Raw genomic sequence first — 12403 nt, 5'->3', positions numbered from 1 at the left:
CATCAGAGAATGTAAATCATGCATAAAAGCAATGCTTTACCTTTGGGGGGATTCATGTGGCAATGAAGAGACACAGGAACACTTGCAGTGACATTTGACTACACTGGAGACTTAGACTGACATGAATGCTTAATGAATGCCTACTTTTTATAACAGCCTTGACTAAGAGAACTTCTGTGTGCTACTGGAGGTATGGACAGTGAATACTGACAGTACAGAAGAGGCATCCACGTTGACTGGGTAAGTTAAGGAGACTTAACAGAGAAGATAACATTCCAACTGAGCCTTGAGAAAATAAACAGGAGTTCATCAGGCAGAGGAGGTAGTAACATTCTTAACAGAGGGAAAAGAATAAACAAAGACACACACTTCACAGAAATTCATAAAAGTTCACAGAATGGTAGACCATCTTCTGCATCCAAAAGTACAGTGTATTTGGAGAGCGATGGCAAGAAGTGAGCCTGGGAAGAGACTGGGGTCAAATTGAAAAATCTGGGCTTTGAAACCAAAGATGCTAGAAAAGCTCCCCAAAAGCAAGAAAGAATTAAATTAAATTACAATTAAACATTTCTCAAATACGTGGGCTGTGCTCAGTCATGTTCAACTTCTGCCGACTCCATGTACTGTAGCCCACCAGGCCCTTCTGTCCATAGAATTTTCCAGACAAGAATACTAAAGCAGGTTGCAATCTCCTCCTCCAGGAGATCTCCCCAACCTAGGGATCAAATCTGCATCTCTTGTTTCCTATACAAGCACGCAGATTCTTTACCACTATTGCCATGTGAGAAGCCCCATTTGGGGTATTAAGGATATTTTAAAAAGTGAATAGGACAAAATCCTGGGGAGCTTTCTGGAACTGATGGCACATGAGCTGAGAGTGAAGGATGAATAGAAGTTGAAGAAGAGAAGGAGAGGCCACTCCACACTGTGAAAAACTCAGGAACCTGCATCATCGACAGCCAAGCAAAGGTAGTCTGTGGTAGAGACCACAGGAGAAAGGGAGGCAAAGACTATCTTTATGCATCATAACAGGGACTGACATCCTTAGGATTTTAAGTATGAGAGAGAAAGAACAAAACTTAAATTTTAAAGATCATCTGGGGTTTCCCTGATGACTTAGTGGTGAAGAATCCACCTGCCAGTGCAGGAGACATGGGTTCGATCCCTGGTCCAGGAAGATACCACATGCTGTGGAGCACCTACACCTGTGCACCACAGCTACTGAGCCTGTGCTCTAGAGTCCGTGCTCTGCAACAAGAGAAGCCAACACAATGAAAAGTCTACGCATCGCAACATAGAGTAGCCCCCGCTCGCCACAACTAGAGAAAGCTCACGAGCATCAGTAAAGACCCAGCACAGCTCTTTTCCATGGCGCCGCGGAGGCTGTCAGCTGCTTCAGAATGAAGCTGAACATCTCTTTCCCAGCCACTGGCTGCCAGAAGCTCATTGAAGTGGACAATGAACGAAAACTTTGTACCTTCTACGAGAAGCGTATGACCACAGAAGTTGCTGCTGATGCTCTGGGTGAAGAATGGAAGGGTTATGTGGTCCGAATCAGTGGCGGGAATGATAAGCAGGGTTTCCCCATGAAGCAGGGTGTCTTGACCCATGGTCGAGTTCGCCTGCTACTGAGTAAGGGGCATTCCTGTTACAGACCAAGGAGGACTGGAGAGAGAAAGCGCAAATCTGTACGGGGTTGCACTGTGGATGCCAATCTGAGTGTTCTCAATTTGGTCATCGTGAAAAAAGGGGAGAAGGATATTCCTGGACTCACTGATACTATAGTGCCTCGTGGCCTGGGTCCCAAAAGAGCTAGCAGAATCTGCAAACTTTTAAATCTCTCTAAAGAAGATAATGTCCGCCAATATGTTGTGCGAAAGGCCCTAAACAAAGACGGTAAGAAACCTAGGACTAAAGCACCCAAGATTCAGTGTCTCGTGACTCCACGAGTTCTGCAGCACAAATGCTGGCGTATTGCTCTGAAGAAACAGTGTACTAAGAAAGATAAAGAACAGGCTGTAGAATATGCTAAACTTTTGCCCAAGAGAATGAAGGAGGCCAAAGAAAAATGGCAGGAATAGATTGCCAAGAGATGGAGGCTGTCCCCTCTGAGAGCTTTTACTTCTAAGTCTGAGTCCAGTCAAAAATGAGATGTTCTAAGAGTAACAAATAAATAAGATCAAACATCAAAAAAAAAAAAAAGACCCAATACAGTCATAAATTAATTAATTAAATAAATTTTTAAAAAGATAATCTGGCAACAATACAGAGAAGGTAGATAGGACCCAAGATAGAAAGAAGAGCTACAACAGAAAATTTCAAATAATGAAGCTAGGAAATCAACTCTACTTTCCTGCGAATGATGACTGTAATATAAAAGACAACGGAAAGATACTGAGTACCAATTTAGGCTTCCCTGGTGGCTCAGACAGTAAAGAATCTGCCTGCAATGCAGGAGACCCAGGTTCGATCCCTGGGTCAGGAAGATCCCCTGGAGAAGGAAATGACAACCCACTCCAGTATTCTTGTCTGGAGAATCTCATGGACAGAGGAGCCTGGCAGGCTACAGTCCATGGAGTCACAAAGAATCAGACACAACTGAGTGACTAACACTTTCAATACCTATAGGGAACCCATCTATGAGATGTATGACCTTATAAAATATATTAATAAATATAAACATAAGATACATCAGTGCAGCCTCATGAGATCATATAAAAATCCTGGTAAGTCAGACACACAGAGTAGACACAACATGAACTGAACCTGGAAGATCCTGTTGACCTACCTTGTCAGAGCAGTTGACCTTGGCACCATTTTGCAGTAAAAGTTGCACTATATCAGCATGGCCTCTGCCAGCTGCCCAAATGATTGGGTAGACACTGTACTGCTGGGAGACAGTCAGACGGGCGGGGAGGTAGACAGGGAGGGAGGGAAAGAAAAAGTCTTTTAGGTTGATATCTATAGCACACAGTTGCTAAGAAGAGTAAATAACACAGGGAGCAATACAAGGTAGTATTTTTTTTAAAAGTCAAGTCACAGACCATTAAAAACACACATAAATCTCATAATATGTAACTGAGAACTGAGATGTACTCAACCTTAAATAAATATATATTATGAACATATTTATTTTTATAAATTCAACACACTTAATGTAATTATCTAGCCAACAGGTAAGACTAAGAAGAAGAATGTGAAACCTTTCTTTATAATCCTTCTATCAACCTGAATAAAACTGATTTTTTCCCAGCTGTATTAAGGCATAATTGACAAATAAAACTGTAAGGTATCTGAAGTGTACATGATGATTTGACATACATTTGCACTGTGAAAGGAGTCCCCCCATCAATAAAATGATTACTTAATCTGCAGTCAGAGCAAGCTTCATGCAAAGCAGTAATGTATGTATTATGACCAGTAAGAATGTACAGAAAACTGGCATGAGTATTTGGTAAATGTCTCTCTTCATTAAAAGAGCTTAGGTTAAGAATGCATACCCACAGAACACAGGAAAGATGACATAAGGATTTCAAAATCTCCTTTTGAAATGTTATATAGCTGTAACTAACATTTAAGTTGCTTTTTTGTTGATAAAAATTGAAAAAAAAGTTTGGCTTCATAAAAAAATTCCCTTGTGTTTTGAAATCGCATTCCGAATTATTATTTTTAGTAAGATCTATATCATTTTATCCAATATGAAGTCCAAAGTACAACCAATATTAAGTATTTCCTAAAAGAACTTACCACGTCTATTACAGACGAACTTTTTGTTAATGCTTACCAGACCAGTAACACTTGGATTGGCACCATGAGAAAGCAGCAGCTCGACCACTTCAGTACGGCCTTTATAACACGCCCACATGAGAGCCGTCCATCCTCCCTTCAGGGAAAAAAAAAAGGGGGGAGAGGAGGGAAATAAAACACTGGACTGTCTCCAAGGACAAAAATGTCATTAATGAAGCTTCTTTTGTGAGCATTCTCTATAAAACCACTGTTTTATGAAATCACTACTATGTAGTTCTAATACCCAACCTCCCCATGGAAATACACAATCATATCTGGACAAAGTCCAATCTCTTAAGTCCAGTAATTACTTCAAAGTTTGTATTATATTTTTGGAAATTGATACAGGGAACATTCATATTGGACTCTTCTGAATTTCCAAGATTTATTTTGGCTGTTTAAATATTTTCCTTCAGCAAACATTCTATGCCCCTAGATACTCTCCTCCTGGTGTGAGTCTAGCTTTTTTCCAGAGACGGATTCCAACCATCCCATTCAACTCCTGCATCTAAACCCATCCTATAAATTCCAGATCAGTATCGTACCTCTTGCTAAAAAAGAGAAGATACAAATATAGATCATGATTTCCAGGGGTGAGCAAAGTCATTAAGTATCAATTAACAGCATGGTAACTTCCTATTTTCCAAGCTACAAAGCAACATTCTTAGTTTTAGCAGTGTTCTCTTTAGCTATCATGCAATTCAAGAAAAGAGACCAATGTAATCCAATTATACTAAGAAGTGAATGTTTTGTTTGCTTAAAAAAGAAAAGTATTTGGACCAATCCAAATTTGGATGCAAGAATATAAACCACTTAATCCTCTTGATTCTGTTTCATCATCACTAAAAGAGGTAAAATAAAATAAGTTGCTCTAATCTGAAAAAGGCAAAACTATGGAAAGGGAAAACAGACAGTGGTAGCCACGGACTGTGGAGTGGGTGGAGGGGATGGTTATAAAGAAGTGGCATAAGGGTACAGTTGATGCAATAGAACTGCTCTGCACAGAGCTATGGTGGATGAATGACATCACAAACGTGTCAAAACCCACAGAACTGAACACCAGAGAGTGAATTTTACTGTATGTAAATCTTTAAAAAATCAACTAGAATGTAGGAAAGACAGACAGAATACAGACCAGGATGAATTAATTATATTACAAGTATATCACACAATTACTTAGAAACTGATCCAGGTAATGTCAGAAAGCAGTATTTTGACTGAATTCTGTAATGCTACAGACAAAAAGAACTGTATACAAACACTGTATTTAGTAGCAAATCTGTTTCTCTCAGGGTATGGGTTAGAAATTCTGAAACTATTTATTTACTAGAGTTGAACAAATAAATAAATATTCTGTGTAGATAGTGAGAGCCAGATTTCTCACAGTCAGAAGAGTGTTACAAATTAAGAAAATAGGGAAGGCTTACTGTAGACTGGGTTCACAGTTATCAACTAAGTCTTTTCATTAAAAAAAATACACCCACACACATCAACTGAGTCTCTTTATTAATATATACACACACACAAAAATATACAGAATAGACGTATGTGACGTGTATGCAAGAGTTATGTATTTTCTACATCTATCCACTGAGGAGGACAAGCAGCAGAGACATCCCAGTAGCGATAAGTATACCTGACAATTAGATTATTGGTTTCTAAATATCACTTTTGAATATCAAGAACTAGGGCCCCTTGGGAAACTGATTGATTCCAAGAGGGAGAATCACGGAAATAAGGCAGGGAAAATATATGATGAATCTGAACCTGAAGCATTTTGTAATACAAGAAAGTGAAAGTGAAAGTCGCTCAGTCGTGTCTGATTCTTTGCAACACCACAGACATTACAGTCCATGGAATTCTCCAGGCCAGAATACTGGAGTGAGTAGCCTTTCCCTTCTCCAGGGGATCTTCCCAACCCAGGGATCGAACCCAGGTCTCCCACATTGCAGACAGATTCTTTATCACTGAGCCACAAGGGAAGCCCAAGAATACTGGAGTGGGTAACATATCCCTTCTCCAGCAGATCTTCCCAACCCAGGACTCGAACCGGGGTCTCCTGTATTGCAGGCAGATTCTTTACCAACTGAGCCATCAGGGAAAGGAAATGCTAAAATATTTATCTACATATAGATATTTATTTAGAGACACAGAGAGAACTCTTCTTTAATTTCAATAACTAAATGTAATGGAATTATGAAAATATAAAAATATATTAATTCACCTGATAAACTGGTATGGTGCTTTTAATAAAATATTGGGAACTAGGTAATTCCATGAATTTCTCTTCTACTTTACATGCCAATAAGATAAGAACACTACATTTTCCTCCTGCCTATCAGGTATCCATCCTTTGCCTAGGTTACTGACATCATCACCTTCTCTCCCTAAACTTTTATAGTGATGTACTTCCATTTCTTTTCAGCAAAAGGAAGGATACAAATAGTTCTGTATCTTTCTATAAAAATAAGTATACCAATACCTTCACTGAGTTTTGAGAATAAGTCTAATACTGTAGAAGCAAGAACACTGTGTAAATTATATTAATACTGTAGAAACAAGAACACTGTGTAAATTATATTGTACAGTATAATATTAAATGAAAGGTGGTGGAATGCTGAAGTTTCTTAAAAATTCAGGTCACCTGGACTTCATAAAGCATCAGCAGCAAAGTAATATATGTTTTATCAAGGCAGTTCAATTTCAACATTTTGTAGAGTAAGAAGCCTTCATGATCCTTTTCTTCACCTCTATGCTTTAGGTACATGCCAAGATCAAACAAGAACTAAGATGATTAAGAATCAGATCTTGAGAAACTTGTAATGTGTACAGATGGCATATCTGAACAGTTACATTTTTAAAATAAACTTATATTATTCTGAATACCATAACTTTAAGCAGTGAAAATATTTTCAAAACTATGTCTCTCTTAAAGTTCTTAAAACAATTCTCTCATTGATACATTATAAAGAGTAATGTGTTGTCTTAACAATATTTCAGAAGTTTAAACTCTGAAATAAACAGAAAATGTGATTAAGAGTATTCTAAGGAGGTACATTATATCACCTGGGTTTTAAAGCATTCTTGAGGGGAGAAATATCAACAACCTCAAATATGCAGATGACACCACCCTTATGGCAGAAAATGAAGAGGAACTAAAAAGCCTCTTGATGAAAGTGAAAGAGGAGAGTGAAAAAGTTGGCTTAAAGCTCAACATTCAGAAAACTAAGATCATGGCATCCAATCCCACCACTTCATGGGCAATAGATGGGAAAACAGTGCCAGACTTTATTTTTGGGGGCTCTAAAATCATTTCAGACGGTGACTGCAGCCATGAAATTAAAAGACGCTTACTCCTTGGAAGGAAAGTTATGACCAAGCTAGACAGCATATTGAAAAGCAGATGCCAAAAAAAGATCCGTCTAGTCAAGGCTATGGTTTTTCCAGTGGTCATGTATGGATGCGAGAGTTGTACTACAAAGAAAGCTGAGTGCTGAAGAATTGATGTTTTTGAACTGTGGTGTTGGAGAAGACTTTTGAGAGTCCCTTGGACTGCAAGGAGATCCAACCAGTCCATCCTAAAGGATATCAGTCCTGGGTGTTCACTGAAAGGACTGATGTTGAAGCTGAAACTCCAATACTTCGGCCACCTGATGTGAAGAGTTGACTCACTAGAAAAGACCCTGATGCTGGGAAAGATTGAGGGCAGGAGGAGAAGGGGACGACAGAGGATGAGATGGCTGGATGGCATCACCGACTCGATGGAAGTGAGTCTGAGTGAACTCCAGGAGTTGGTGATGGACAGGGAGGCTTGGCGTGTTGCAATTCATGGGGTCACAAAGAGTCGGACACGAATGAGCGACTGAACTGAACTGAGGGTCATTTCAATGCCTGACCCTAAAAACAACGTCACCTGACACACAAAAATACAAGACTTCACAAATATCTATTACTGTTACTGAGACTGCAGCTGACTGACAACTGTAAAGCACATCCATACCATATCCCGGTGTTCCAAGCTGGCCCCGCACTTGAGCAGCTCGTCCACAACGTGCAGGTGCCCTTCTTTTGAGGCTGATATAAGCGCTGTCCAGTTATCCTTAAACATACAGACACAAATGTTATCATTTCAAAACAAACAATAACATTCCAAAGTCAGTTAAATTTGAATTTACATACCAGATGATCATACCAAATTGACATGATCTGACACACTCTAAGCTACTCTGAAATAACACTGAACCATAAGCTCAGTTAAGAATTTATCTAAAAAAAAAAAGAATTTCTCTCTCTACCTATTGACTATAATGATGTAGAAATGGCTTCACAACTCTTGTGCAGTCTTTTCACTGGACTTTTAATCACTGTGTTTTTTAAAAAGGAGAAAAAATGAGTATCAAAACCTCAAGGTTAATCTGTGTGGCTACAACCACTATTATAAATTGAAATTCAAGAGCCTGTAATTAAATAAAAAAGCATATTTACAAACTATTAAACTAAAACCATCCCATGTGATGTGTTCAGAAACTATGTGATAAAGCCTTTATTTTTTAAAGGCTGCAATTATCCTATCCTTTTATTCACGTGTACTGTCATTTAATTCAAATGATCATTGAATTACAATCGTCAGTTTAGAATCATCAATTTGAATTATAAAGACAAACAGAAAAACAAATATGGCTATGTGACCCTGAAAAATAATTCCTCAGAAACAGAGAATTAAGCCTCTCGAATAGTGATTTATCCTTCACAAATGGTATCAGAAGGGACCACATCTTTCTGGCTTATCCTAGGTAATGATGTTTATAATAAGAAGATACCATTATGGGGAGTTACTTAGCAGTATGACTCTTTACATGGATATCTTCTAGGCAGGCATTTAATTTTGAGTGTGTGTATATGTGTGCGTGCCTAATCACTCAGTCATGTCCGACTCCTTGCAACCCTATGGACTAACAGCCCACCTGGCTCCTCTGTCCGTGGGATTTTTCAGGCAAGAACACTGGAGTGGCTACATGTGCTCCTTATTCAGTGAGTGCTATCTGTACATAAAAAAATACACAAAGAGCTGAGACTGCTCAATGAAGGTAAAAATTTCTCTCCTATACTATCGTTTTTAAAAAATCGAGTTAGCATATTACTGAGTAATGTTGATACACAGCAGAAGTACAATCTGTAATCTATTACTTCTGAATCACTTCGTAAAACCAAGCAACAAAGTTAAAGAAAAGAAAAAGGCAAATGAGTAAATCAATATATACCAAATCTTCCAGATTACAATTAGCGCCATTCTTAATTAATTCTTTCACTATTTCCAGATTGCCTTGTTCAGCAGCTATCATCAACGGAGTCTGGCCACACTAGAGACAGAAGAGACACAGAGATCATTCAGGATGCTGCATGTTAATTAAAACACCAGTTAAATATACCACCCATACATTTCCATAATGTTAAGCTCTATTTACAGCACTTAATTTACAAACACCTCTGAATTCAACTTTTCCATTTACTAATAATATGAAAGTCGAAGAGAAAATGCTTTTTTTTTCTTACAATAGCATTCGTAATCTGTTTTGGGCACTGCAATTTTATTCAAAATAAGCAACGTGTATAATACTAGGCACTGAAAAGCAATTTCCACAATAATCTCAGAATATCTATGGCAACCAAATCCTCTAACAATACAGCTAGAATATGATACACAATGTGGTTTTGCTGTGTGTATAAGCCGTTTTTGTCAGGACCAGAGGGAGAAAAGTAAACAGTAAAAACAATACAGGTGCTGCAATATCGTGGAGTTTTTTGGAGCCTTCCCTTATAACCTTAACTCATTACACTAAAGTTCCTACTAGCTACAGCAGCGCTGTCCAGCCTGTCCCCAGAATGAGTCTCGGCAGTTAAGACACGGGCTCCCGCAGCCCTTAGACTGCGGGGCAGGGCCTGGACAGCTGGATCCTGGGACAGGTTCCCTCCAGCTGTCAGCTTCGTCTATCCCAAGTCCAGGATGCACACGATCATTTTCTGTACATGCCGTAACATCAAACAGACCAGACGCTCTGGGCTAATAGTGATAGTACTAAAGGTGCCAAAACATACCAAGGTATAAGGAAAAAAATTACACCAAAACCTAAGTTCCATTTGATAGATTAAGCACCTACTTACTGAATGTACATCAATGTGCAGGAAAACATCAGTAATTTTTTTAAATGCTAATTTGACAATATCCCACTGCTTAAAATCCTTAATGGTTTCCTAGGCTCTTCTGGGTAAGAATCGAAGTCCTTACACGGCCTGCGGTCCATGAAAATCTACCTTGAAACCTATGCCAGGCCGTTTCCTCCTCACGTCTGCCCTCAAACTGTATGCAAGCTCTTTCGCACCTCTAGATCCCTCTACCACACCCAATTAACTATTTCCCACCTGGCATCTCTTGGGTCAAACACCAACCCAGCAGGGGAGCCTTGCTAACCCACTCTAATGTCGTGTACCATGCTAATCCTTGTTTGTACTTACACGTTTATTTGCATGATGAACAACTATTATTGTGTTTCCTCTAAAGGCCCTAAACTCCCCAAGGGTGGGAAGCATGTCTGTTTTGTTGAATACTGAAACTCCCCCATAAGGTGCAGTGACTGCCACACAGGTGTTCACATACTTGTAAATGAGTAAATGAGTGAGCAAAATACAGAAGAATTTACAAATCTACTAATGGCAACAGACGAACAAGCAAATAATCCTAGTAACAACACATGCTACTGTAAGAATACAAGTATAGAGAAACACAAAGACTGAGTTAAGGTACACAAGTAAATCAAGTTACATACAGACACTCATATAATGATGGATGCTAAATTACATGTGGTAGTCACATGTCATTCAACCAGAGTCACTACAGAATGAGATATTATGCATAAGTAGATTTTCCAAGTGAAAAATTTATCCTTTAAATTTATATTTTATTATAACTTTATAACCATTTTTTTTTAAGTAACATGCACATTGCTACTTGTTAAACAGATTAACTTAAACATTATGTTTATGATTCTGAGTCATAACTACAGACATCAATCATTATACCAGCCTTGCCTCTGTCAGCGCTAATGTCTCTGACTTCCTTTCTACAGCATGTTTCTGCCTTCTAATTAACTAGGATAAAAAAAAATCCATTGGTATAATATATAAATTAAAGCCAACTAGGTGAATCTATGGCCCTAAGGATACAGAATGATCTCTGCTCGTTTCCAAGGCAAACCATTCAATATCACGGTAAATCAAGTCTATGCCCCGACCCCTAACACTGAAGAAGCTGAAGTTGAACAGTTCTATGAAGACCCACAAGACCTTTTAGAACTAACAGCCAAAAAAGATATCCTTTTCATTAGAGGGGACTGGAATGTAAAAGTAGAAAGTCAAGAAACACCTGAAGCAACAGGTGTTTCTTGGCCTTGGAGTACAGAATGAAGCAGCGGAAAGGCTAGTAGAGTTTTGCCAACAGAATGCACTAGACATAGCAAATACCCTCTACACATGGACATCACCAGATGGTCAACACCGAAATCAGATTGATTATATTCTTTGAAGCCAAAGATGGAGAAGCTCTATACAATCAACAAAAACAAGACTGGGAGCTGACTGTGGCTCAGATCATGAACTCCTTATTGCAAAATTCAGACTTAAATTGAAGAAAGTAGGGAAAACCACTAGACCATTCAGGTATGACCTAAATCAAATCCCTTATGATTATACAGTAGAAGTGAGAAATAGATTTAAGGGACTAGATCTGATAGAGTGCCTGAGAACTACAGATGGAGGTTCATGACACTGTACAGGAGACAGGGATCAAGACCATCCCGAAGAAAAAGAAATGCAAAAAGGCAAAATGGCTGTCTGAGGAGACCATCATGAGAAATGCTGGGCTGGAAGAAGCACAAGCTGCAATCAAGACTGCCGGGAGAAATATCAATAACCTCAGATATCCAGATGACACCACCCTTATGGCAGAAAGTGAAGAGGAACTAAAAAGCCTCTTGATGAAAGTGAAAGAGAAGAGTGAAAAAGTTGGCTTAAAGCTCAACATTCAGAAAACGAAGATCATGGCATCCAGTCCCACCACTTCATGGGAAATAGATGGGGAAACAGTGGAAACAGTGTCAGACTTTATTTTTCTGGGCTCCAAAATCACTGCAGATGGTGACTGCAGCCATGAAATTAAAAGACGCTTACTCCTTGGAAGGAAGTTATGACCAACCTAGATAGCATGTTGAAAAGCAGAGACATTACTTTGCCAACAAAAGTCCATCTAGTCAAGGCTATGGTTTTTCCAGTGGTCATGTATGGATGTGAGAGTTGGACTATGAAGAAAGCTGAGCACCAAAGAATTGATGCTTTTGAATTGTGGTGTCGGAGAAGACTCTTGAGAGCCTCTTGGACTGCAAGGAGATCCAACCAGTCCATCCTAAAGGAGATCAATCCTGGGTGTTCATTGGAAGGACTGATGTTGAAGATGAAACCAATGCTTTGGCCACCTGATGCAAAAAGCTGACTCTTTTGAAAAGACCCTGATGCTGGGAAAGACTGAGGGCAGGCGGAGAAGGGGACAACAGAGGATGATGGTTGA

General features: G+C 39.1%; 1 protein-coding gene and 1 pseudogene across 20 annotated transcripts in view; one reads left to right on the top strand and one right to left on the bottom strand.

Moving 5' to 3' along the window:
* Nucleotides 1–12403, bottom strand: part of KIDINS220 (kinase D interacting substrate 220) — a 96064-nt gene that overhangs the window by 72647 nt on the left and 11014 nt on the right. For 12 of the 20 annotated variants that reach the window (XM_027556137.1, XM_027556138.1, XM_027556143.1 and 9 more), the window contains 4 exons: nt 9048–9146; nt 7787–7885; nt 3785–3883; nt 2789–2890 (listed from right to left, as the gene is read on the bottom strand). In XM_027556137.1, coding sequence (XP_027411938.1) covers nt 2789–2890; nt 3785–3883; nt 7787–7885; nt 9048–9146 — 399 coding nt within the window. The remainder of the gene's footprint in view (nt 1–2788; nt 2891–3784; nt 3884–7786; nt 7886–9047; nt 9147–12403) is intronic. The other 8 variants (XM_027556134.1, XM_027556141.1, XM_027556144.1 and 5 more) reach the window with 1 other exon arrangement.
* LOC113901588 lies at nt 1374–2195 on the top strand (annotated as a pseudogene).

The sequence above is a fragment of the Bos indicus x Bos taurus genome, chromosome 11 (genome assembly GCF_003369695.1).
Source record: "Bos indicus x Bos taurus breed Angus x Brahman F1 hybrid chromosome 11, Bos_hybrid_MaternalHap_v2.0, whole genome shotgun sequence".
Classification (NCBI taxonomy): Eukaryota; Metazoa; Chordata; class Mammalia; order Artiodactyla; family Bovidae; genus Bos; species Bos indicus x Bos taurus.
The sequence above is the reverse complement of the archived record's forward strand: the minus strand, read 5'-3'. Positions and strand labels throughout refer to the sequence as shown.